The sequence below is a fragment of the Zasmidium cellare genome, assembly GCF_010093935.1.
Source record: "Zasmidium cellare ATCC 36951 unplaced genomic scaffold M409scaffold_65, whole genome shotgun sequence".
Classification (NCBI taxonomy): Eukaryota; Fungi; Ascomycota; class Dothideomycetes; order Mycosphaerellales; family Mycosphaerellaceae; genus Zasmidium; species Zasmidium cellare.
The window spans coordinates 69,243-91,829 of NW_022987009.1; the positions used below are offsets into that span (position 1 = coordinate 69,243).

Consider the following 22,587-nt stretch of genomic DNA (forward strand, 5'->3'; position numbering starts at 1 on the left):
GAAGTCCTCCGACGATGGCCATATCTCCAGAAACCCAAAGACTTCAAGCCACCAGATATACGCACAACGTCATACAGGCTCTACAACGGCTGCATACCCATCGACCATCATTCAATAGCTTTCCTCGGTATCGTCCAGCTGCCAAACCACTTTCTGGCCGCCTTGGTCGAGTCGCTGTGGACAATTGCAATCTTTGACCGCAAGCTCAACCTTCCCCCAAGGCAGGACCTGGAGAAGCGGGTTGCTTTCGTCAATGCCTGGTGCAAGCGACGATACCCCGTGACGGGTCTCCTGGGCAATGTCTTCGAATTCGAGATGATGAGCTACTTCGATGGCCTGCTGGATGATTTAAAGCTCAGCAGCCACAGAGCTCACAAAGGCTGGTTTGCCAATTTGACAGACCCTTGCTTGATGCCTGATTATGCTGGTCTGCTGGACGAGTACCGGGGTCGATATGGGTTGTAAGCCGTCACTCAGTCTTCCAAAAGGCACCGCTGAGCATCGCTTCGTGGAACGTGCGATCGTTCGTGAGCAGCATCTCAAGGCCACTTTCAGGGCGACCTCCTTGCCAGCTCAGGGGTCGATAATTCAGCAAGTCATCCACCGGTACGACACGAATCGGCTCCTGTTCTGAAGGCACCTCTTGACCACTGGCCGCCAGAAGTCTTTCCACTTGTTTGGTCTGTCTTCTGTCGGTCTTGGTCACCCTCGGCTCAATACCTCGACGGATACGAAGAAAGTTGACTATGAATCGTTTTGCATCCGGCCATTTTGCAATTCCAAGAATCATCTGACATTTCCCTAGATGCGAGTGGAAGAAGCTCTTGTCACAAGCCTCTTTCGCGGCTGAGGCACCACTCAGGAGTGCGAAGTAGCGCAAGTAAGGAACGGGTTTCCAGGTGCGTTCTTCGACACTTGTTACGGCTTTGACGAGACCGTTTACATACGGCTGGTTCGTGTGGTGCTGGAAAACGTGTCGATTCGTGATCACGTTGTAGAGGATCGCCATGGTCTGATGAACAGCGCGAGCAACATGGTGCGATTGCTTCTCAGCGCTTGGCTCGCAATCGCAGTGGTCGGTCGAAAAGCTGTTTAGAATCTCGAAGAAATTGTCCGCTGTAGTTGGGTCCTTGCCTTCCCAAAAACTGTGAAGAGATATCATGCATGCCTCCAACAACTCGTCAAAACTGGACACGGTGCTTACCAGATCTTGCTTGAATTGATGGCTTGATTGGGCCCGTTCAGTCGTCAAGACGTTCGCGATGTCTTGGAAGGCTTCACGGGCAAGGAATGCTCGATGAGACTTGCTATCCAGAGATGTGCGCGGCGGAGCGTTAGAGGATTCTACATGATCTTCAACGGGCGTCATGAGAGGATCTGTTGATTGCCACAAAGCTGTGAGGAGGTCGAGCCTACGTTTATCAGGCATTGTCTTGGAAGCAGAAGAGCAGAGTACGTACGTTTCGAGAACCATCCCGCCTCCCCATTTCATTCCAGCCCGATTCTGACCTTTCAGTCGAAGGATACTGCGAAGGCCTTTCAAGTGGGTGATCGCTTCTGGATTGAGTCTATAGAACTGCTGTTCGATCAGCAATTTACCGACGCTCGTGACTACAATCTGGAGAATTCAGAGCTTACCTCATAAGAAACAAGAAACAGCAGAGTCGACATTGTCTCGTCTGTAGTAGCGGCCAGACTCGACTGCATACGTATCTGAATCTCGTGAAGGACCCTCCCTTTGAAGACGACCTCAAGACCGCTGGGTCGATTCCTATCCGCAGCATCAAGCCCACCAATAGCGGCCAGGCAGTTCGCAGCCAAGAGCATGGAACAAGGTGAAATGTCCCACGCCTGGTCAATCGGTTTTCCCGCAAAGTCGGCCTTGATATCTGGTCGTAGCCACTGAAACCCTACGACTCGTTAGCGCCGTCTTGGATGAGAGATAGAGCTTCGTACACTCCCTGCAAAGGCCAAACATCTGTTGCAACTGCGCAGGAGACTGGAAGATGTCAGGCGACTCTTTTCCCCAGACTGATGGCGAGAGTGACATCGGTGTCGACGATTTCGATCTTTGGATGGCGGCGTCTTCGTCCGCATCGTTTGGAGTACCTCTGGGGTCCACAACGAATCTGAACGTCAACCGACTCGGTTTGCTAGGTTCTCCACTATAGGCGTCGTGTTTTCCTGTACTCTGTCCCTGCCGAGCACTCCTCTGTCGGGCTCTGTAGTCTTTCATAGCATGGGACCGAATCTTCCTTCTGATGTCATCACTCTGGCCCAAGGTCTCCGTCGTCGAGTTGACGAATTGGAAGTCCATTGTTACTTGTCAGCGATGCCACAAACTGTTCGAAGCGGCCTCTCCATAAAACGGTCTAAAGCGAAAAAACGGAAAGCAACTGGTGTAAATGGCCTGGCGGGTGTTCCGCATCAGGAAACGGACGCGTCGCAGCACTAGTTCTAGTGGCTCGTGCATCGGTCGTTTGATATTACGCTGGCACGGATAGCGTGCCCACCCAGCTTCCGCATATTTTTCATCACCGATTGCGTAGCTCTTATACTCCAGCGACGACGACGTCGTTCTCTACGTAGCAACGATATCTGTGTGATCTATCTCGTAAGTTTTGCTTGCTGCGCTCCATGAATCACGACAATGTCCAGTTCATTGAAAATATTCGTAGCTAAGGGCAAATAAGACGCGAGACCATTTCGAAGGGTGGGCACTGGTGGGACTGAGATTGTCGTAACAGTGGTCTTGGAGATGTAGCTAAGCAGATTCGTAAGCATGGAATGAGAGTATGGTATTTCAAGACTTACACAGTCGATGTGACGCCACCGCTCATCGTGCTGACGGAGCTCCACATGTCCAGGATAGTGGTAGTGACTGGTGGTTGTGAGATCGTAGTCTCGGTCGACAGAGACCAAGGGGGAAGTACAAACGTGCAGGGCGGCATTCAAGCGATGGTCGGCGCAGACTGGGAATATATCGAAGGGTCAATGTAAACCACTCCAGAACCTTCACCGCCATCGCTACTGTTGCCACCTCCACTCCCTGAATAATTGGCGCTCAGATCCATAGCCCAGTCAGACGTGCCGCCAAAGTTCAATCCCTTTGCGTAGTCGCTGCGAGAGTCGTACGTTGACTGCTTCATCCATGAGATCCACTGATCGTCATCGTAGACCAGAATATCGCCCGCAACACTAGATGAGTACTGTTGGACGTTGCTGTCGTTGGCAAGGATCTCCTGTATCTCAAAGTTGGAAATATATCCTCCAGTCTGGGTGCATCGCCCAGAGGTGGCTCCGCTTGAGGGACCGGTGTATGTGCACATTGCGGTGTAGCAGCCGGCCTCTAACATTTGGAAGCTGCGGCCGTACAGAGGCTGTCCCATCTAGAAAAAAAGAACATCTTGTTAGCTGACACATGGGGTCGCGATCTTTCATCTTCTCACCATAAGCTTGTTGGTTGGCACACCTGCCTTGGTGATCATCGAAAATGCTTGCTCGGTCTCTGTCATGTTCATTTGAGATCGTAGGCAGTTGCCAGCTGGGCATCCGGACTGTGTAAACGTGTTTCCGTAGTCCCACTGCCTATGCAGGTCATAGGTCATGTAAATAATGTAGTCGACAATGTCACTAATCTCCGCAATTGGGAATGCCTTAAGGTAATAGTAGGAAGCAAGAGCCGCGATCGAGATCGTATAATCGCTGGGAAGCGCAGCTCGCATCAATTTGAGGAACGCCAAATAGTTGGCACCGTCTTCCGGAGAGCCTGGTGGAATGCCGGGGATGTTAGGTGCTCCGGGATATTCCCAATCAAAGTCCACGCCATCCAAATTGTGCTCTTATACGAATTTTGCGACGTTGTTGGCAAAGGTCTGCTGGTTCTCGGGAGTCACTCCCTGTCTGAAAATAGGGGTCGTTGACGGATCGGTTGAGAACGCCCACCCTCCAAAGGAAAGAATTCTTCTAAATCCAGCCGTGAGCAAGAACTGGTTGACGATATCCTGATACGCGCTAACATCCACTTCGTAGCTGCTCGTGATGTCGCTAAAAGCCCAGTGCACATGTGTATAGTAGTCTGGGATATCACTAGGTGCCATGTGAAGACAAGGCCTTTCATAGTTGAATGTCTCATAGTAGCCGACCCTCCAGAAGCTGGTCGGAGCGGCGGAAGTGATAACGTCTGTGCCACAATTGCTTATGCACCCATTGCTCCCAGGCTGAGCAGTTCCCGGAGCGCCAGTGTCCGCAGGAGCCGCGGTGCAAAAGTCAGAGGTAATCCCGCACTGCCCGAAGGTGTCGCAGCAGGCATTGAGAGGACACGGATTGAGACCCGACCAAGACGATGGATCCGACGTTAGGGTGGTATCGTTTACTTGTGGGCCGCAGACAGCGTTGGGCACATTGGCAGGGAACGGCGGTGCACCTCGCTAAGACAGATCTTCTGGCCGAGTTGGATATCCTCACAGCCGGCCCAATCCCATGTTTGGCCGTTGTTGCTCTCGATGGCGGAAACTTCCTCTTGATGTGCTGTGGCGATACTAGAGCAAGTGTCGTCCGTCTCAACGGTGTAGACGTAGCAGTTACCATCTGTAGGTTTTGGCGAGAAGTCAGGAGGGGAGCCGGACGAGCAGCAGACGTATTGATTGACCTATGCTTGTTAGCATATCTGTTCAGAGTGTCATTTATAAGTAATGACGTACCTGTACGGTGTTGCAGAAGCTAGAGCCTCCGTAGTACGACTCGAGGTCGCTCCGTAAGATCCCACAGCGTTGGGCAAGCAAGTAACATCCGTCGCCTAACTGAGCTTGGATATATTTGCAAGTATCTTCTCTTTGCGAGAGTGAGCGAGATGAGCTAGAAGTTGGTTTGACGGAAATGTCGTTTCCTGGGATTAATCTAACCGCAGCACCTTGCAGCGGGCGGCCACTGTCGCCGGTGACACACTAGGCATCATTCCAGCGTTGCAAAGTCTCCTATATCGCGGCAACATCGCCATCAAGATCCTATTTATCAAAGACTTTTAGCATCCAAGCACAGAGATGTTGTATGCTGCAGGCTTACAACGACTTCTCCAAAAAGTTGTGGTCCAATCGTTGTCTAACTCATGTTGGCGCACCGCTGGACCGCTTGGCGGGCAGCCTGATCGCTAATTTGGCCTTGGAACATTCCAAGAGCAGAGAGAGCGTCATTTTGATTGATTTGCTGCCCGGCATAAAGGCCAAGCATTGACAGGTGAGTTTTTGCCTTTTGTTCTTAGAAAGTCTCCTAAGTAGCTCACTGCCGAGGCTGCAGCACCAGCATTGCCAGACGAAGTTGGAGAGCCCCAGGATTGCAAGTCGACGGGAGACTTCTGAATGCCTTCCGAAATGTTGAACGCAGCCGTTTGCCGCCGAGCTATCTCACCTAAGTGGTCGTTGCCGTAATTCGATCCACGCTCCCTAGGCGCCGCGCAAGCACGATACGAAAGGTGGCTATCAGGGTTGCTAATGTTGTTGTAAATGTTCAGCTGAAATAACACCGTAGCGTTGCAATTTGTGATGGCGCTCAGGTCATGATAAAATGACCAAGAGGACGAGTCGTCCTTGAAATCGCCGCATGACACTGGACAGCGAGTGTAAGGCGATTGTGATCGAGCGGCAGCCAGTTGAACGAGATTAGCCGTTGAGGCAACAAAGCTGAACAGTAGATGATGCCTTTCGAAATTCATGGTAACGAGATTGGCATCGGATTGATAGCAAGCAAAGTGGCTGTCCAAGTCGTGGGCAGCTAGTAAAGTAAAGACCGCAAGAGAGACAGCCTGAAGGCGTATGCAGCGCTCTACAGCCGAGAGATCGCATAGGTAGAGCCTCAAAGCTTCTTGTGGCATACAGGAGACGATCATGCCCTTTCTGATGCTTGTTGAGAGCAACCAACAAGTAGCGAAGGATTTCTGCAATGCAGTTTTTTCGATTGAGCTGAGCATAATATCACTTTGCGCCAGTAGTCAAGTTGTTGGAATGTACCGATACATTTCGAAGGTTTGGACCTCTTGCGCAAGTCGGCGGCACAGTGTATGGGCCTTGTACCATTTACTCTCGTTCACAGGTCATTGCGACGATCGAAAAGACGATTCAATTTGTCAAGAGAAGCACAGGATCCATGCAACGACCACTCGTAAGCTTCGTTTGATAATTACAAGCGAACAATTGCGCAAGCATTCTGGCCAAGTCAGTTGTGATCAACGAATGAGTGTCATCACTCTATGTACCTTTCTTCCAAACGTAGCGGTTAATCCCCTGACCCGAACGAGACAGGCCCATAAAGCCACTCACGTATGGCCATATATCGGTTCTTGACGGGCGAACCAAGTAGACGGCCACGAGCTACTTGGTATTTAATAGTCAATGTTGTGTCTGCTCCACTTCGAGTCAACTCGTTCGTGCCCTGCCGTTGACCTTCCACGACAAGTTTTGGTTTGCTAGGAACGCCGAGGAAGTAAATACGTCCCTTTTCAAAGAGGTCGTCGAGATGCAGGGAGTCGAGCTTTTGGGTACATAGGGTGTCGAAAATTGGTCGCCATTGCCCGTCGGTCAGATTAGTGTGGATTATATCGACATGTTGAAGCTGTGGAGCGCCTTCAAAGAATTGCTGCAGAGAGATAGACTTGCAACTAAGTCCTCGGAAGGTGCATGACGTTAGATGCGGGAACTTCACTAAAGCTGCAATGCGATCGAAGAATCGAGTCTCTTGGACGAACGTGTCGGGCCTCTCATCCTCTCCTCCAACCCAAATTTTGAAAAAGTGCAAATCCAAGGTTTCTAGCCTTAGGCAGAGCTGCAGGAATGCTTCGATTCTGTGGATGTGACTCGGAACGGCGGCCTCTGTGGCTTCGTCGTTTGTTCTATGGACCTCCACGGAGTGGGACAAGCTAAGTGACAGACAGTCCAAGGTAGCAAGTGATGTAGATGGCAAAGCCTGCTCCGGATATGTAGCTAGCTGATCGAAGCCGAGACTGCAGTTCTCAGTTTCTCCAAAGACGGATAGTCTCTTCACAGAAAGCTCACTTTGATGGAGCATGGCCATGGTCTCCCGATACAGTGACGCACCTAGAGTCCAAGTCGCCTTCCAATTGCGCCGATGCGGAGATCTTGTCGATCCTCTCACGTTGAGACCAAGAGGAGTGCCCGGAGTGTCCCATGTCCGCTCATTCCACATGCTTCTATAGGGAGAAACTCGTCCAGGTGAGTCATCTTTAGTCCGAACATCGAGCGAAAGATCGTGCAAACTTTTAGACGCGGAGTACATCTTCAAATTTCTGAGGCAGTCGACAAGCACGTGGAGGTCCGGACTTGCCGCCACATCATGGTTCCCTCCATCCTCTAGTGCAACATATCGGAGGAATGTCATATTTTCCACGAGACAACCCAGGCCACCGCGACGTGTTAACCGCTTAAAGGTTTCCAGTTGCTCGGAGTCGGCCAAGTCGATCTCCTTTTTCCGGAAAAAGGTCCTATAGCAGCCCTGTGACGCTTTCGCCGCGAGCTCACATGAAGTCAGACGGAGAATGCACAGATCGGGAAGGTCCAAAAGCGTAGCAAAGGCTTCGATGACTTCTACGGGGAGCCCAGTGAGAGAAGGCTGTGCCGCTGTCGTCGGGCCAGACATTGTGCGTTGAGAACCAACGCGCACAAAGTTTGGTAGTTCCGCGGAAGCACCACTGAGTGACTGTCGTAATTCGGAGCCTGAACGAGGGAAGTAACATCAGAGCAGAAAGAGGTCGACGCGGGCAGGTGTTGGAAGGTGAGGATGATGTTGGTATTGGTGTTGGCTGCAGAAGATGGTCTTGTTGAAGGGGGCAAGGTCCGATAGAAGTAAGGCGCGGCGCTAACGGGTGCTGCTGTGCGCTCCGCAGGCTGGAAACGGAATCTCTCAGCCCATCGAGTGGAAACTCAGCCCGCGGATCACGATAATGCCAAGATTGACGGCTGGATGCTGGCGTTGTTTGCATCGATGAATTATGTGTCCCAATATGGGCAATCCAGTGGCATTCGTTGAGGAAGATGCATCATGCAGGAATCGATGACAAGAGCGAACTAATGCAGACTAGAAGAACGAGTTTGTCATTCTTTTCTACACGACAGTCGGGATCTGAATCTCGACGTGTATCAGACTGAAAGATCTCAACGATAGAAACTCCGTGCTCGTCACAACGCTTGTTACAACTCTCAATTTTGAGTCTATTCCAGGGCTGCCGGGATGAAATTGTTTCTGCAACGAGCACTTCTGACTCCGCTCCTGAGCTCCTCGTTTATTGCAGCCTGGACGACACCAGAACATGTGAACTTCGCCAGAAGTTTGCCAGACGGGATACACGAAGCAAATTTCCAAACCCCTCGAAAGGTCTCACAGCTACGCCAGAGAGCAGAGTACGTCGGCCGTTTGGTGGCATCGTTGCTAGATTTCTTGAAGTATACTCACGGGATTGTAGTAGTTGGGGCCCCATTTGCCCAAGCGACTATGATGTTGATCCTGATACGCCTCTATGCAGGACGCTGTGCTCACAACAAAGTTGTGGAACAAATGCCGGACAGAAACGGCAAGCCCTTACATATGAAGGATGGACCAACGGGAGTACATCAGGGCTACCCGAAAATCACTTGACGAAGCGGCACTTGGCAAAAAGACAAATCACTCCCGTCACTCAAGGCGAACTTCGGCAGTACGTCTATGATCAGATGTACAATCCTGGGGCCGAAGACTCTACATTTGGGCCTATTCGAACCAACCTTTTCCCAACCGAGCCTGGTGCGACAGTCTTCCAGCAATATCAATTGGGAAACGCGGCTTTTCAGGTTGGCACTGGTCCATTGACCGGCTGCAGTGCAGTGATCGTCGTTTTGAAACGCGCAGTCTATATAGTAAGCACAAAGTACATCGAAATGGGATCTAGAGTCTAATCTGACTCCAGGGCCACATATGGGAGACGGAGACTTGGTCGTGTTCCGCGGCCGCATTCAGACGGAGGGCGCTGAGCTACTTCAGTGGCGAACAAATTGAAGGAGAGGGCGATCGATTCAACCCCAGGCTATACAACATGCAACCTGAGGGCGACGACAGGCGTGACGACACTCGTGTGTATGTTTGATTGACGAAACGCGATCACATTGCGAGGAATATGAAGCTGACTGTGTCGCCTAGGTTCGTAATGCACCCGCGCAGGACCCAGTCATACGCAAACCCGCAGAGGTCAAATTACCGAGCAAAAGTACCGGAATTGCTTACAGCGATCCGAGATGCTGTCGGATGGCAGGATGTGCCGCTTGCTCTGTACAACTATATTCCAGTGAATGAAGACAATGCCGATGGTACTCCTACAGCAGCGAATACTCGATACATCGCCAAAAGCGAAGTCGGTACTGCTTTATTCCAGTGAGCCTTGAAACTTGATGATTTCGGCGTAGCTTTGGAATATCTACAGTATAGTCTACTATAGCAAACGCGTGGCCAGGACGGCACCAGAGAATCAGATTCTACCCAAACAAATGCCCGAGCTCTACATTCCATCCCTTGGACGAAACTTTGGAGATATGTGTCCCGGCTTGTTAAGTAGCTTGTCTGTGACCGTATAGCAGCATGTAGTCGTGCTCAGGCCTGATGTAGGAATTTCCGCGTTCAGAACAACAAGTGTCTTGCTTCGGCGTGCGTCTGTTGGTTTTAGGGCCCCACACCTTTCTGCCGGTGACCCTTCTGTATAAAGGAATCACATTCGATCAGATAGTAGTATGAATCATCAATTCTTCTTCTCATTGTTCTACAGTGTCTCGCGACGCCGGGAAGGACATTACCACTCTTATTTACGTATGGGTGAAGTCCTCGACTACGTCCTTGCCTTTTCTGACGAGGCTGGAATACCACGGTGCTAACTATAGAGTATCTCGAACGCGCCAAATGGCACAGACGTGGGCATGTTGTGCAGGGTTATCTGCAGCCGATTTGGGCGGCATCTGCTGCCGTTTCGGGAAGCAGTGGCACTGTCAGTCAGACTTGTTCCGTTGATGGAAGAAGTGGAAGGCGAGGTCAATGCGATCGTAGGGCTAGTGCTTGAGCATGAACCAGAAAGAGTCTAGCCGTGCTCAGCCCAAGAAAGGAACGGAAGTGAAGATCTTTCAGCTCGATGAATATGGAAATGGGATCGTGCTGTACATGTCGTTGTTGGTAGCGTTGTACGAGCCACGAACATGGCGTCTCAGTCTATTGTATTTGCTTCCGAGTGAGGCATCAGGGCCGCCTGATGGCGAGGATTCAACATGCCAGCTTGTGTGGCAATTGAACGGCCTGGTCTGGTTACAATCTTCCTGTCTGTCGTTGCCGTTCTGGCCTCGAACATGCAACTCGAACCTGCCATAAGATACCTCAGCTGGACTTCGTGGTAGAAAAGATCGTGGCTGCCGACATTGCAAAAGGGGAACAGGGGTGGCTGAGAAATTACCACTTAATTTCCCAGCCTCGCCCAGCCTCTCCTTTAAGGTCTATAAAAACGAACACATCTGCCTCGAAGACAGCCCAACAACCATCTTCCTTACATTTACCAGGTTATGAGCCTCAACTGCTACACTTACTCTCGACTGGATCACTACATCTACTCTAGGTATTCGACCTACCTTTACGATGCCACGGCCTATTGATGCCTATGCCTACCTCTACAACGTTACGACGACACGTATGTACTAAGAAAAATACTCGAAACGCTAATAGAGCCTTCGTATTGTAGGCCGGTAACAGCCGTGCTTGATATCCTAGCCTAAGCAAGAGAGTTTGTTGCAAGAAGGGGCTCTACTCATTGTTTTGAGAGGAATCTCCTTCGAACACCTATCGAACTTGCGAAGGACCGCACAATATCACTTGTACTTGTATTTAGAATAGCCCATTGTATTGCTTTGTTACACAGAAGTAGTACTTCATTCATTTCTCAGCCTTGCATTTAGCCTTATACATTCTTTGAAGCCTGCCTTATCTATTGTCTTCTTATACGTACACACAACACGACTCAGACACCAAGACTATTATCAGCTGCTCTACGGAGTAGTTGAGTTGCCGGTCTTGGGCCGAGCCTGCTCTGACTGCCGCTTGTGGTTGGGGTTTGGGCTCACAGTATATAGGTTCTTGAGGGCACACTACACACTCCTAGATCGGCGAATCGAAGGTCTCTCTTTAACCTCCACAGGAGGGCGAAAAGGCCTAACAGCACAAAGATTACAACGACCTTCGATTCGCCGTTGATCACATACAAAACAAGCGACCAAGGTCTCCGAGGTTTGGCCCTTTAGGGTTTTAACGAGGATACGCAAAAACTATGCCTACGACAAGACAAAAGATACGTCGTCGTTTATTGTGCCATGACAGGCAGTATCACTCTTTTTCCCTAGAGGGCGTGTTTACTCGGGGACCGACGTCGAGTATCTGGGGGAGTGTAGGAACGAGAGTGGCGAGAGGCTATCGCGAATGCGAAGGGGGTGGCTAGGAAAACGACCAGCATCGACACGACATGCAAAACAGTTTGACATGCAACGACATGCAGTCAGACGTGCAAATCAAGCATGCAGTCAGACATGCAAAGCAGGTGACTAGGGAAACACCCAAGCATCGACAAGACATGCAAGAGCGATCGCTAGGAAAACAACCAGCATCCTCTAGCCTCTCTCTAGGTCTATAGAACTGCGTAGAACCGCATACATCTCCCTCGTATACAATTAAGCAACACCTTTCCTAGTTTTCATCGTTCGTGGGCCATCATCCTGTAGGCTTCGAGGACATCCGATTAGAGGCAAAGATTCAACCTCAGAAAGCTGGTGTTTCTTCTTCTTGCTATCCTTGGATGAAAGGGCTTTGCGATCTTCCGAGGTCGAGAGTGACTTTCTCGCCACATATGTGCCAGTCCGTCATCAGGAATTTCGTGAGCGCCGTTCTGTCTGAAGTAAAACGCACGAAACTGTCATTCCTTCATGGTTGATAAGCGATGGCGGAATGTCCAGGCTTTTGAACGCGGAGCACGCTTTATGTATTCGAGAAGGTCTCCAACGCCACTGGGCGGGCAGGGAAGTGATGATGTCCAGAGGACCAGACCCCAAATGCATCACCTCAGTTCTCTTGATTCGACGGAGGCTCTGGGTTCGCCTCCTGATCACCACCTCCCAGCATCGGATCGAGCCCCCTCATCGTCATGGCCTCATAACAAACCCACTTGCCTGCACTCTTCTTCCACTTATGAACCGTCACCGCCGTCCTTTTAACATCCCGACTCCAGCGCAAAATCTCCGTGAGCAGATAGACAGTCCCATTGGCATGGTTATCATTGACTTCGGCGGTGGCATGGACGATTCGATTCTCCCATTTCGGATGCAGTTCTCCCCAGTAGCGTTGAGAGGCCAGGAATTCTTCCCAGGAATTGAGGGATGTGCTTTCGAACTTGGCTCTGAATGTGGGCGCCACGTGTTGCTCGCCGAGAGATTTCAAGAGGTCGTAGCAGTGGGGATTGCATGCATCCATTAGTGATCGTGAGAGCTCGACAATGTGCTGGGCGGCTTTGCAGCTGGCGCTTGTACATGGTCGGGCTGTCCAGGGAACAGATTTGTCGCCCTGATCGACCAGCAGCGGTAACGACATGACTGCCACAGAAAAGTGTCTGATTGAAATTGAAACAAGGCCGTCGTTGCAGAGCTGAGCGGTACTTGAAGGATCGCGGTGACGCGGTAGTTTCTGCTGACTCATCGCGATGGAAATGATATGGACTATCACTGCAAAGAGTTGTTGGATAATGGCGCCTGCTGATTGAATGCATTTCCTATAGTAATACACAAATGCCGTCAGCAATGTGTCATTGCTCATGCTACTTCTTGCACCATGCCGCCGCTGTTGTTGCGTCTGAATGAGTCTCCGATCGGGGCATCGAGCCATTCATCGGTCACTCCAATCCTACTACCAGCCGCATTGTTCACCCATCGCAGGTAGAGAGGACTAGGCTTTTCTTCCTCGTCTTCAGCACCAGGTGAGAGTTCTGCGGCTCTCGCGGCTTCCATCTCTGCTCTCGTCCGACGCTTGGGGGCTGGCTTGCTGAGAAGTTTGTTGATCGTGTCCATCTAAAACATTGTTAGCACTGCGAGAAGTACTCGTAAAATAGATGACCCTACCTTCTCCTCTTCGTTGCGCTTTTCGCTGAGGTTCTTCCGCCGCCTCGCCATCTCAGCGCGCCGCATGGCATGTTCTTCTGCCGTGAGATGCTTCTTCTTCTGAGCCTCGTTGGACAGTGCCATCAAACTGGTTTCGGCCGCTTCGTCGAAAGCACCTCGTTGCCGCTTGGTGAGCTTGGTGAGATCTGGGGTCGCGCTTCGTGAGTTCTCGTCATCATCGTCTTCACTCTCCTCATCTTCTTCCTCGTCCTCGTCGCCTTCCCCTTCGTCCTCGTTGGAGTCCAGCTCGGAAAGCTCTTCATCTTCGTCATCCTCCATCTCCTTGGCTTCGACAGATTTGAGAGGTCCTTCAGGTGGTGCCGTGACTGTGACGTTGGGCTTTGCCTTGCCATTGGACCGATCTTGTTTGATGACTGGGGGCGGTGGGTGATCTTGTTGCAGCTCGTCCATGTCCTCGTCCTCGCCTTCGGCATCGTCCTCGCTGTCCTCGTTGTTCAGCAACTCCTGATCCACATCACCATCTGGCTCTTCTTCGTCTTCCTCCTCGCCCTCGGCATCCTCCTCGACGTCGTCTGAGTCGGGATCTACGACGGTTCGCGGATTGCGAGTTGATCTGGCCACTCGCGGGGCTGGCGTTGCATCGCTCTCGCTGGGGTTGTCGGCATAGGGATTGGGTGGGATTGAGGAGCCCGACGTCGCTTGGCGAAGCTTGCTGGGAGGAGCCTTGACTGTGAGCCGGAGAGAGGTCTTGCCGTTGGCAGGCCGTGCTATGGATGCCGACGATCGCTGTGCGCCGGGGCTGGTTCGATTGTTAGCTCGTGTGTACGGCTGGGCGGATTCCCTGGCGGCGGTGGAGGAGACGGTGCGGGCGGAGCGGCGTGCAGGAGGCATGACGGTGGTGCTGTCGCGGTGCCAGGACGGAGGTTGTACAGAGCGGTATGGTGGTGCGAACGATGGAGTTGCTGCAGAGGAATGCTGACTACTGTCCCGTCGTTGCACGCTGCAGCACAAGGATTCGTATCGCGCCTTTGGGAGAGAGCTCGTGGCTGCTTGGATCTGCAGAGGTCGTGTCGTGTCGTGTTTTGTCGTGCCTTCTCAACACCGGCGTTGCTCGCTCGTGGCTTCCTTGATCGCCGACCGGCCAGCCTCGTGTGTGCATGCATCCGTTTACGATCCATCCAGGCCCGCCTAATAAAGCTTGTCGTGAAGGACTCACCTGCGTTCGCCGCCAATCGCTGGCGGCGGCTGATACGCTGGCAGGCGCTCGCTGCTGCTGCTGATTGGAGCGCCTGTGGAAGTTTTCAGGCGTTTGTTGCCGTCCATTGTGTGTGCGGTGCTGTACTGGGCTGTGCTGTGTGTGAAACGCTCTCCCTGAACTGGCCGGACTGGATTCACCACGATATCCCGACTCGCCGAGCTTCAGCCGGGCCTCGGCCCAGTGTGAGATCACCTCACACTCGACGTGATACCACTCCATACACCTTTCACTCTCTTACAGCCCATCCACAATGTCAGACGGCAAACCCAAGGTAGCCATCCCGGCGTGGCAGCGCGCGACTCCGCCAACTCCTCCTGCGACTGAGGACCCAGTCAGCAGCCAGCCAGAGACCAGTGACGAGCCATCGACGAATACTTCAGACGACCAGGCGCAGGAACCGAGCAACGAAGCTGAGCCCATAGAAGCGAAGTCCTCGAACGACGTTGTGGAAGACAACCAATCCACCTTCGGCATCAGCGATTTCGAAACGTTCAAGCAGCATGAGCAGCAGCAACAACAATCCCGTCCAGATGTCCCACCACAACCAGTCCAGCAGACGCGTCCCGCCGCACCACCGATCATTACATATCCCGAGTTTCTGGTAGAAGCTCACAAGCCACCGCCTCTCATCACACCTACCAGTGTGTTGAACACCGTATATGCAGCTGGCGGTGCCGCAACACTACTCTACGCCGCGAGCAAATGGATCATCAGCCCAATGGTGGATACTCTCTCAGAATCGAGGCACGACTTTCTGACGCATAGTACTGGCAAGGTGGATGAGTTCAATGAAAGGCTGTCCAAGATTGTGAGCAAAGTGCCAGACGCAAAGAGAGGGCATGCACACGAAGTGGATGGGGACGATGCGGACAGTGAGACCAGTGATCCCACGGAGCTCTACCACAGGGATATGGGCACACAGACATCGCCTACGATCAGCCCTTCTGTGCCTGATGCATCAGATGAGAAGAAGAAGGACGCCGTCACCTACCAGACGGGCGCGCTTGAGATTATGAGAGAGCACATCAATGAGCTTGCAGATGGGTCTGAAAAGGCGGCCGAGGCGAACAAGGATCGTCAGGATACAGTGAACAAGCTGAGACACTATCTCGACGGCCCGACGTACTCGAGCTCGGGCATCAGCACGTGGCAGACGAGTGAAGATGCCATTTCCATGAAGAACGACAAGTCTGGGGAGGATGCTATTGAAGAGCTCAAGAAGGAGATAAGAGGCGTGAAAGGTGTACTTCTGAGTGCGAAACGATTCCCGGCTGTCAGTAGGCCCGTGGCGGGCGCTGCATAAGACGACAATCTGTATCTCGAGGGTGGCACTCCCGGAGCACGATTTCTAGGACTTCCACGACATGCACTTCCCGTGCCATTCACTCCCTTTTTTGGACCATCCACGATGAGGCCAGAGTGTCTTTCCCACCCTCTCTGGTCTCATTGCACGCTCATCTTCTTTGGAATGGGTACGATGGCCCAGGCCACCGTCATCGCCGCGAGCAGGCCCACCAAGATCGGTTGGAGGGTTTCAACTCCTGACTGTGATGATATGACACCCGTTACCGCGGGGAATATGGCGCCGCCTGCCTGAGCCATGACAAAGATGAATGCTGGATAAGATTAGCATCGGCGAATGCGATTGATCGAAGGCATTCTTACCCAATCCAGATTGCTGCAGTTCTTTCGGTATCAACTTGGAGCCAACAGAAACTGCAGTCGCGAAGAATGGGCCCAATACGAAGCCCAGGAAGCTGACGCTGACAGCGTTGACCACGATATTCGGCACCTGCCAGAACACCACCTGCAAAGCCACGGCGAGGACAGAGTAGAGCAAGAGCATCCGCCTCTCGCCGAGTCGAAATGTGGGCTCAGCCAACAGGAACCGACCCAGTGCGGTACCGCCATTGTAGGCACTCGAGATGTAGCCTACCCTCGAGAGACGTCCATCTCTCACAACGACCAAGAATTCCACGACCCAACCCCCTGCGGTGATGGCTGCGCCGAGATAGAGGAAGAAGAAGACGCTTACAAGCCAGACGGCCTTCAGCTTCAAAGTTGCCTTGAGTTCGGAGAAGGCGGTTGCACTCGCTCGTTGTCCCGAGGTCTGGCGATGGCGTTGGCGGAAGGTCGTCTCGTCTTTGAAAGCGTAGCTGCATAGGATCAAATTGAGCGCGCCAATGCCAAGTGGTACGTAGTAGAATGCAGCCCAATTGCCATTGGAGTTCGCCGCTATAGCAGACGCAATCAACGGTCCCGCAAATCCTCCCAGTGCGTAACAGCCGTGAATCAAGCCAAGCCAGCGGTGTGCCGATTTGAGTGTCGTGACAAAGGTGTTGGCCTGCGGTTCCTGTAGGCCCTGTCCGAGTGCGACCAGAAAGAAGGAAAAAGAGAAGATCCCGAAAGGCGGAAACCAGAACCTGAACACCTGCGTGAGGAACTGTAGAACGGCCCCTGCGACAATCACACCGCCTGTGCCCAGCGTGACTCGAGCATAGCCACCGACCAGAGCGGCGACGAGCCATCCGGCGAACGCGGTGCCGTAGGGTATGGCCATCCACGCGGTGGAGATGTCATAGTGGCGGAGGATGTAGGGGATCAGGGCACCGAGACTGCCGTCGTTGATTCCAGCGTTGAGAAAGCAAAATGCAGCGCTGAAGACTTTCAATTTGACGACTCCTGTTACTTCGAGTGGTTGGATGGCTGTTGTGACATTGTCATCGGGTGGTGGGCATTCTTCCTCGTGCCGAGAATGTCCGTAGGTCGTGGCGTCGTAGGTGTGTAACTCGACCGTTTCTGTGGTGGTGGTGGTAGTGGTAGCCATTGGAACACTCGGATAGGAGGAACAAGGTGTGTGGAAAGTCAGTGTTATCGCGGAACCTGTGATGTGTGGAAGGTGCTGTGCACATTGATGCAAGGAGAACGGCAACCGGCCCGTGATTCCGCGGCATTCACTCACCTCAATGGCCTTGGGTAAGGCTTGATGCCGAAGCTTTGCCGCCGAGCGAGCAGTTGAGTACTCACATGACGAGCACTCGTCCAAGATTGGAAGAAGTCGCAGCGCCGATTCGGATAGAGCTTTTTTCAAGCCACGGGCTTTGACCGTATCCTTTAACTTCCACTCTTCGCAATTTTTACTCGCCCTTGACTGCTGATGTGTCACTTCATTCCAACAGACTATGCAAAGGTTCCCTCTCGTGTCACTCGTCATCATCAAGGATCGATGTGTGCCAGCCCTGTTGCGTCCTATACTCAGCTTTGGTGACCTAGGACAGCCGCCTGCGATGATGAGCATCACGCATGGCACGCAGGACAGGACCGGTGTAAAGATGGAGTACTCGGGTGTCCAGCATTCCTTTCACTCACATCTGATCAGTGACGCAAGGCCGTTGATGCGACTCGAAGGAAGCTGGGCTGGAGAGGAGGTTTGGAGATCGGGACGGGCCGAAAATCCCCGAGACATCCGTCATCCCTGCCCGAGCGTGAACTTCTCCTTCCACACCACGTCTTCTTCGACGCCATCCTCTCACCCAGCTGATGTCCTCCACTTCCCTGGCGCCGCGAAACATGCCCTTCAGAGCCACGTCTGCACACAACACTCACTCACACGGGCGGCGTCCTTCCTTCTACGGCAATATGCAGCCGCATCCACATGACACGCTGCCTCCGGCTCCAACCTTCACCCCACCACAGCCCGCCACTGTAGATGATCCTCCCACCACCTGCGCCATCCGTAGCTATAGCTGGAGAATAAGCGTTCGGGTCTCCAACATTCGCACAGGAACGCTACGTAAGATGGAGCAATACCAACAGCAGATCCAAGGCAGGTTTGGCAAGGACCATAGTTTGTCACCAACCCATGCAATAGCCGACGTGGATCACGCGTCTTGCCCATCCATTGCATCCTTCCTGTTGCGGCCACAGCGGTGCAACTCGCGAGCTGAGAGGCTGTCGATCGTTCATGAGGCAGGTCGTGTATAAGAGCCCATGCCGGCCACTGTCTCCTACCTGTGTATCTTTGTAACAGTTTCCCCGAATATACTTACTGCTCATCATGTATAGCAAGCTTTGGCAGGGATCCTTGGCTTTTACAGGCCTTCTGGGCTTAGTTCACACTTCACCTATCGAGGCAAGGGATGTGACTGCCGCCAATGCTGAGAACGCATATAATCAGCTTCAAACTTGGTACCATACTCAGCACGAACATCCAGATATTCTGCTGACGCTTCCTGTCAAGGTATAACACCTCGAATGGGCTTTGGATTCCCTCGACAGGCTGGTGGAACAGTGCCAACTGCTTGACGGTCATCTCCAACCTTGCCGCGGTCGATGGCAATCTGAAAAGCGCTGTCACAAACGTTTTATCACAGACCTATACCAAAGCCCAGCAATATAACGGCGCGCAAGTGGCAAAGGTCTCTGGTATTGCAAATGATCAGCCTTTCCTGCCGCGGACGTATTATGCACATCAGTATCCGGAATTTCCGTCATGGCTGAATGTAAAGCCAGCTTCCGCTCAGGCGAGTGGCGGATTCTTGAATGGGTGTGTCTGAAAACGGAAACAGAATCGAAATATGCTGACCTTTTAAGTTATTACGACGATGAGGGCTGGTGGGCATTGGGCTGGATCGCGGCCTACGACTTGACCGGAAACACCCAGTATCTCTCGCAGGCCCAGACGATTTTTAACGACATGAACGCAGTGTTCGGCAAGACGAACTGCTCGACTAACAGCGGAGGCACGGGTGGTATTTGGTGGGACAAGGCTCATACTTATGTCAATGCCATTGCCAACGAACTCTTCTTGAGCGTGGCAGCCCACCTTGCCAATCGCGTCCAAGGAGGCAGTGTCGACTATCTGTCCATAGCGAAACAGCAGTGGGCTTGGTTCAAGGGATCTGGCATGCTCAACTCAGGAAACACCATCAACGACGGGCTGGACCAGACGACCTGCAAGAACAACGGCGGTACTGTGTGGTCGTATAACCAGGGCGTGGTTCTCGGTGGCCTGTCTGAACTCAGCAAGGCTACCAACGACAATTCATATACCACGACCGCCACAAGCATTGCAAATGCAGCAATCTCAGCCTTGGCTCCCAGCGGAATCTTGACAGATCCATGTGAGCCAAATTGCGGTGCGGACGGCACTCAGTTCAAAGGTGTCTTCACCCGCAACTTGCAGGTGTTGCAGAAGGCCGCGCCGCAATCCAGCTGGGTGACCTTCCTCGACAACAATGCCAACAGCATCTGGAACAACGACAGGGAGAATGGATATCAACTGAGCGTGAAGTGGGCCGGTCCTTTCATTGCGCCGGCCAATGCATCTACGCAGAGCTCGGCGATGGATACTATTGTGGCATCGCTCGCGACATAGACAACCTTCATAACTTGATGCCTACCAGGCCAAGAAACAATTCAAGAAACACGCACATCACTTTTCATGCCGCATCGTGTCCTATGCCGCGGAATCCGCGCTGGACACGGCCCCATGCACATGTGTTTACTGATGCCTCTCCGCCTTCATCACTCCAGCCAAAGGTAAGTCGACATCGTTCTCACGTCGTTCTCGGAATCGGGTGTTCCCGGCAAAGTAGCAGCCACACTTCCAGCGCTGCGGAGGGGTATGTCACACGCAGGACCAGGGACTGCGCGGATTCCTCGCCGCCGAGGTATGGTGAGGTCGAATTTCACAAGCCCGCGATTTGCCTCCTGGGGGAGATCGGTTTGGGGATGTGGGACAGATCTAACCGCTATCGAAACGCAGTAAACCGCTTGGGGCGACTTCAGCGCCGCAGACGACAGCGGTGGTTGGCCAGCGACGACCGAGGCCTGGTGATCGCACCTCTGCGAAGTTAAATGTTCCAGTCGCACAAGCAGTGTACAAAGCTACCCACATTCGCGTGACATCGAGTCCAGTATATTATATGATCCAGGCAATCTCTGTGCCTGTTGACAATCTACTACTCCTATTGCCGCCTGTACGCACAACAAGACAGTCGTGACACCCAGATCACAGCAAACATGGCGTGGCAACCACTGGAGAAGGGCGAGAACAACTACGACGTGGTCATCGTAGGAGCCGGTATCTCAGGCATCAACTTTGCCTACCGCATCCAGGAACGATGCCCCAACCTGTCCTACACCATCCTCGAGGGTCGCCACGAGATGGGCGGAACGTGGAGCTTGTTCAAGTACCCCGGCATCCGCTCGGATTCGGATCTCTTCACATTCGGCTTCCCGTGGCGACCCTGGAAGGAGAACACGGCCATCGCGCAGGGTGATCTGATCAAGCAGTATGTCAAGGACTCCGCCGCCGCGTACGGCATCGACAAGCGGATCCAATACCAGACCCTGGTCAGCGGCGCGCAGTACGATTCCGCAAACAAGACCTGGACGCTCGCGGCGACCACCAAGGGCACCGAGAAGAGGACCATCAAGTGCCGATTCATGCTCATTTGCACGGGCTACTACGACTATGAGACCCCCCTGCAGACCGAGATCCCTGGCATCAACGACTTCAAGGGCGAGGTCATTCACCCACAGTTCTGGCCGGAGAAGCTCGACTACACCAACAAGGAAGTCGTCATCATTGGCTCCGGCGCGACCGCCATCACTGTCCTTCCCGTCATGTCCGAGACCGCCAAGCGAGTGACGATGCTGCAACGATCGCCCAGCTACGTGATGGCCATTCCCCAAGAAGACGCCCTCGAGAAGTTCATCCGGCGGTGGTTCAACTGGTTCCCAGCCTTCCAGCACGCCGCGATCCGAATCAAGTGGATCCTCGCCCCCCTCCTCTTGACCACCCTCTCCGCCAAGTTCCCCGAACGAGTCAAGGCGACGATGCACAAGCTCACCCAGCAGCAACTTCCCTCCTCGATTCCCCGCGACCCCCACTTCACGCCCAGATACTACCCGTGGGAGCAGCGAATGTGCATGTGCCCCGACGGCGACTTCTTCAAGAGCTTGCGTTCAGGAAAGGCGAACATCGCCACGGGCACCATCCAGAACATCTCGGGCAAGACCATCAAGCTGAACGACGGCCAAGAGATCAACACGGACATCATCGTCACCGCGACCGGCCTCAAGCTGCGCTTCGCCGGCGGCATGGACCTCAAGGTGGACGGCAAGCCGTACAACGTCTCGGAGCACTTCGTGTGGAAGGGCCAGATGTTGCAGGACCTGCCCAACGCGGCCTTCGTCGTCGGCTACGTCGATGCGTCGTGGACGCTCGGCGCCGACGCCACCGCCCAGCTCATCACGCGCATGTTCAACCAGATGAAGAAGGAGGATGTCGTCGAGGTGATCCCGCAGTTGAGCGCCCAGGAGAAGAAGACGATGAAGGAGTCCAGCCTCCTGAGGCTCAACAGCACGTACGTCACCAAGGGCAAGAAGACCCTCCCCATGGCCGGTGACCAGGGCCAGTGGGTGCCGCGTTCCAACTACATTCGGGATATCTTCATGGCGTGGTATGGAGACATCAAGTCCGGCACCGTGTGGGTTCGTGGGGTTTAAAGATCGACAGTAGTATTTGATGATATCAGGGCGTTTGATGGGTGTTTTGTTTCTCGAACCGTCTTGGTGGTGGATGGGTAGCGATTTGCATGGTAGAGTCTAGAGCGTTGTTTCATAGATGCACAATTTGACACTGTTTGAAAGCTGCCTCTTCACTGCCTTCTTGTCCTTCTATTCGGCCATGAGATCCCACAGAAGACTTCGTGGAGTGTTACCGCCATTGTATGAAGAGATACACGGCAGGTATCCTTTGTCAGCTGCGAGATCTCACCAATAACCGGGTCCGAACGATGGATGAGATGGTCCAGCTGCGAAGCGATTCACTTGGGTTTGCCCTGCTTTGTCCTTCTGCAAATTGGACTGCGTCCCGTTCTGCCCGAATCCATCGTTGGACATCCGCTTGTAGGGGAGGTGGAGATATTGTCCACCGATCTGGTCATCATCATCCACAATGACATTGTGTCGTATGCCAAGGAGGAAATGAGTTGATCCCCATCCTCGAAGCTTTTGCTGAATACTGACCGTGGAACCAGAGCGAGGATATTGTCCACAACTTTATCGCATGCTGCAGGTTACAAGGCATGTCCAACTCGCAAGCCTTCGACCACCTGGGTCAAATGCTGGACAGACGCATTAATCGTTTGC

At 53.0% G+C, this 22,587-nt stretch overlaps 10 protein-coding genes across 10 annotated transcripts; 4 read left to right on the forward strand and 6 right to left on the reverse strand.

Annotated features, from left to right (window-relative positions):
* Positions 1–1,049: 1,049 nt before the first annotated feature.
* Positions 1,050–2,317, reverse strand: M409DRAFT_30478 (uncharacterized protein; the record flags this gene model as incomplete). Its single annotated transcript, XM_033809943.1, has 5 exons — positions 1,050–1,145; positions 1,205–1,412; positions 1,461–1,576; positions 1,639–1,910; positions 1,957–2,317. 5 exons carry the CDS (start codon positions 2,315–2,317, stop codon positions 1,050–1,052), a joined length of 1,053 nt encoding a protein of 350 aa, XP_033659946.1.
* A 634-nt stretch (positions 2,318–2,951) lies between these two features.
* On the reverse strand, positions 2,952–5,229 carry M409DRAFT_71301 (glycoside hydrolase family 18 protein; the record flags this gene model as incomplete). The annotated part of the gene is made up of 6 exons (XM_033819109.1): positions 2,952–3,389; positions 3,450–3,839; positions 3,897–4,426; positions 4,468–4,651; positions 4,704–4,899; positions 5,120–5,229. The coding sequence occupies 6 exons, from the start codon at positions 5,227–5,229 to the stop codon at positions 2,952–2,954; spliced, it is 1,848 nt and encodes a 615-aa protein (XP_033659947.1).
* Positions 5,230–6,270: 1,041 nt separating this feature from the next.
* Positions 6,271–7,647, reverse strand: M409DRAFT_61135 (uncharacterized protein; the record flags this gene model as incomplete). The annotated part of the gene is made up of 1 exon (XM_033814664.1): positions 6,271–7,647. The coding sequence occupies one exon, from the start codon at positions 7,645–7,647 to the stop codon at positions 6,271–6,273; it is 1,377 nt and encodes a 458-aa protein (XP_033659948.1).
* Positions 7,648–8,717: 1,070 nt separating this feature from the next.
* On the forward strand, positions 8,718–9,415 carry M409DRAFT_30480 (uncharacterized protein; the record flags this gene model as incomplete). Its single annotated transcript, XM_033809944.1, has 3 exons — positions 8,718–8,900; positions 8,951–9,117; positions 9,181–9,415. 3 exons carry the CDS (start codon positions 8,718–8,720, stop codon positions 9,413–9,415), a joined length of 585 nt encoding a protein of 194 aa, XP_033659949.1.
* A 2,705-nt stretch (positions 9,416–12,120) lies between these two features.
* On the reverse strand, positions 12,121–12,645 carry M409DRAFT_30481 (uncharacterized protein; the record flags this gene model as incomplete). The annotated part of the gene is made up of 1 exon (XM_033809945.1): positions 12,121–12,645. One exon carries the CDS (start codon positions 12,643–12,645, stop codon positions 12,121–12,123), a length of 525 nt encoding a protein of 174 aa, XP_033659950.1.
* A 218-nt stretch (positions 12,646–12,863) lies between these two features.
* Positions 12,864–14,060, reverse strand: M409DRAFT_71302 (uncharacterized protein; the record flags this gene model as incomplete). Its single annotated transcript, XM_033819110.1, has 2 exons — positions 12,864–13,118; positions 13,170–14,060. The coding sequence occupies 2 exons, from the start codon at positions 14,058–14,060 to the stop codon at positions 12,864–12,866; spliced, it is 1,146 nt and encodes a 381-aa protein (XP_033659951.1).
* A 617-nt stretch (positions 14,061–14,677) lies between these two features.
* M409DRAFT_30483 (uncharacterized protein) lies at positions 14,678–15,730 on the forward strand (the record flags this gene model as incomplete). The annotated part of the gene is made up of 1 exon (XM_033809946.1): positions 14,678–15,730. The coding sequence occupies one exon, from the start codon at positions 14,678–14,680 to the stop codon at positions 15,728–15,730; it is 1,053 nt and encodes a 350-aa protein (XP_033659952.1).
* Positions 15,731–15,870: 140 nt separating this feature from the next.
* M409DRAFT_30484 (uncharacterized protein) lies at positions 15,871–17,254 on the reverse strand (the record flags this gene model as incomplete). Its single annotated transcript, XM_033809947.1, has 2 exons — positions 15,871–16,043; positions 16,093–17,254. 2 exons carry the CDS (start codon positions 17,252–17,254, stop codon positions 15,871–15,873), a joined length of 1,335 nt encoding a protein of 444 aa, XP_033659953.1.
* Positions 17,255–18,484: 1,230 nt separating this feature from the next.
* Positions 18,485–19,804, forward strand: M409DRAFT_30485 (glycoside hydrolase family 76 protein; the record flags this gene model as incomplete). Its single annotated transcript, XM_033809948.1, has 3 exons — positions 18,485–18,615; positions 18,668–18,973; positions 19,021–19,804. The coding sequence occupies 3 exons, from the start codon at positions 18,485–18,487 to the stop codon at positions 19,802–19,804; spliced, it is 1,221 nt and encodes a 406-aa protein (XP_033659954.1).
* A 647-nt stretch (positions 19,805–20,451) lies between these two features.
* M409DRAFT_71306 (uncharacterized protein) lies at positions 20,452–21,942 on the forward strand (the record flags this gene model as incomplete). Its single annotated transcript, XM_033819111.1, has 1 exon — positions 20,452–21,942. One exon carries the CDS (start codon positions 20,452–20,454, stop codon positions 21,940–21,942), a length of 1,491 nt encoding a protein of 496 aa, XP_033659955.1.
* Between the last annotated feature and the right edge of the window lie 645 nt (positions 21,943–22,587).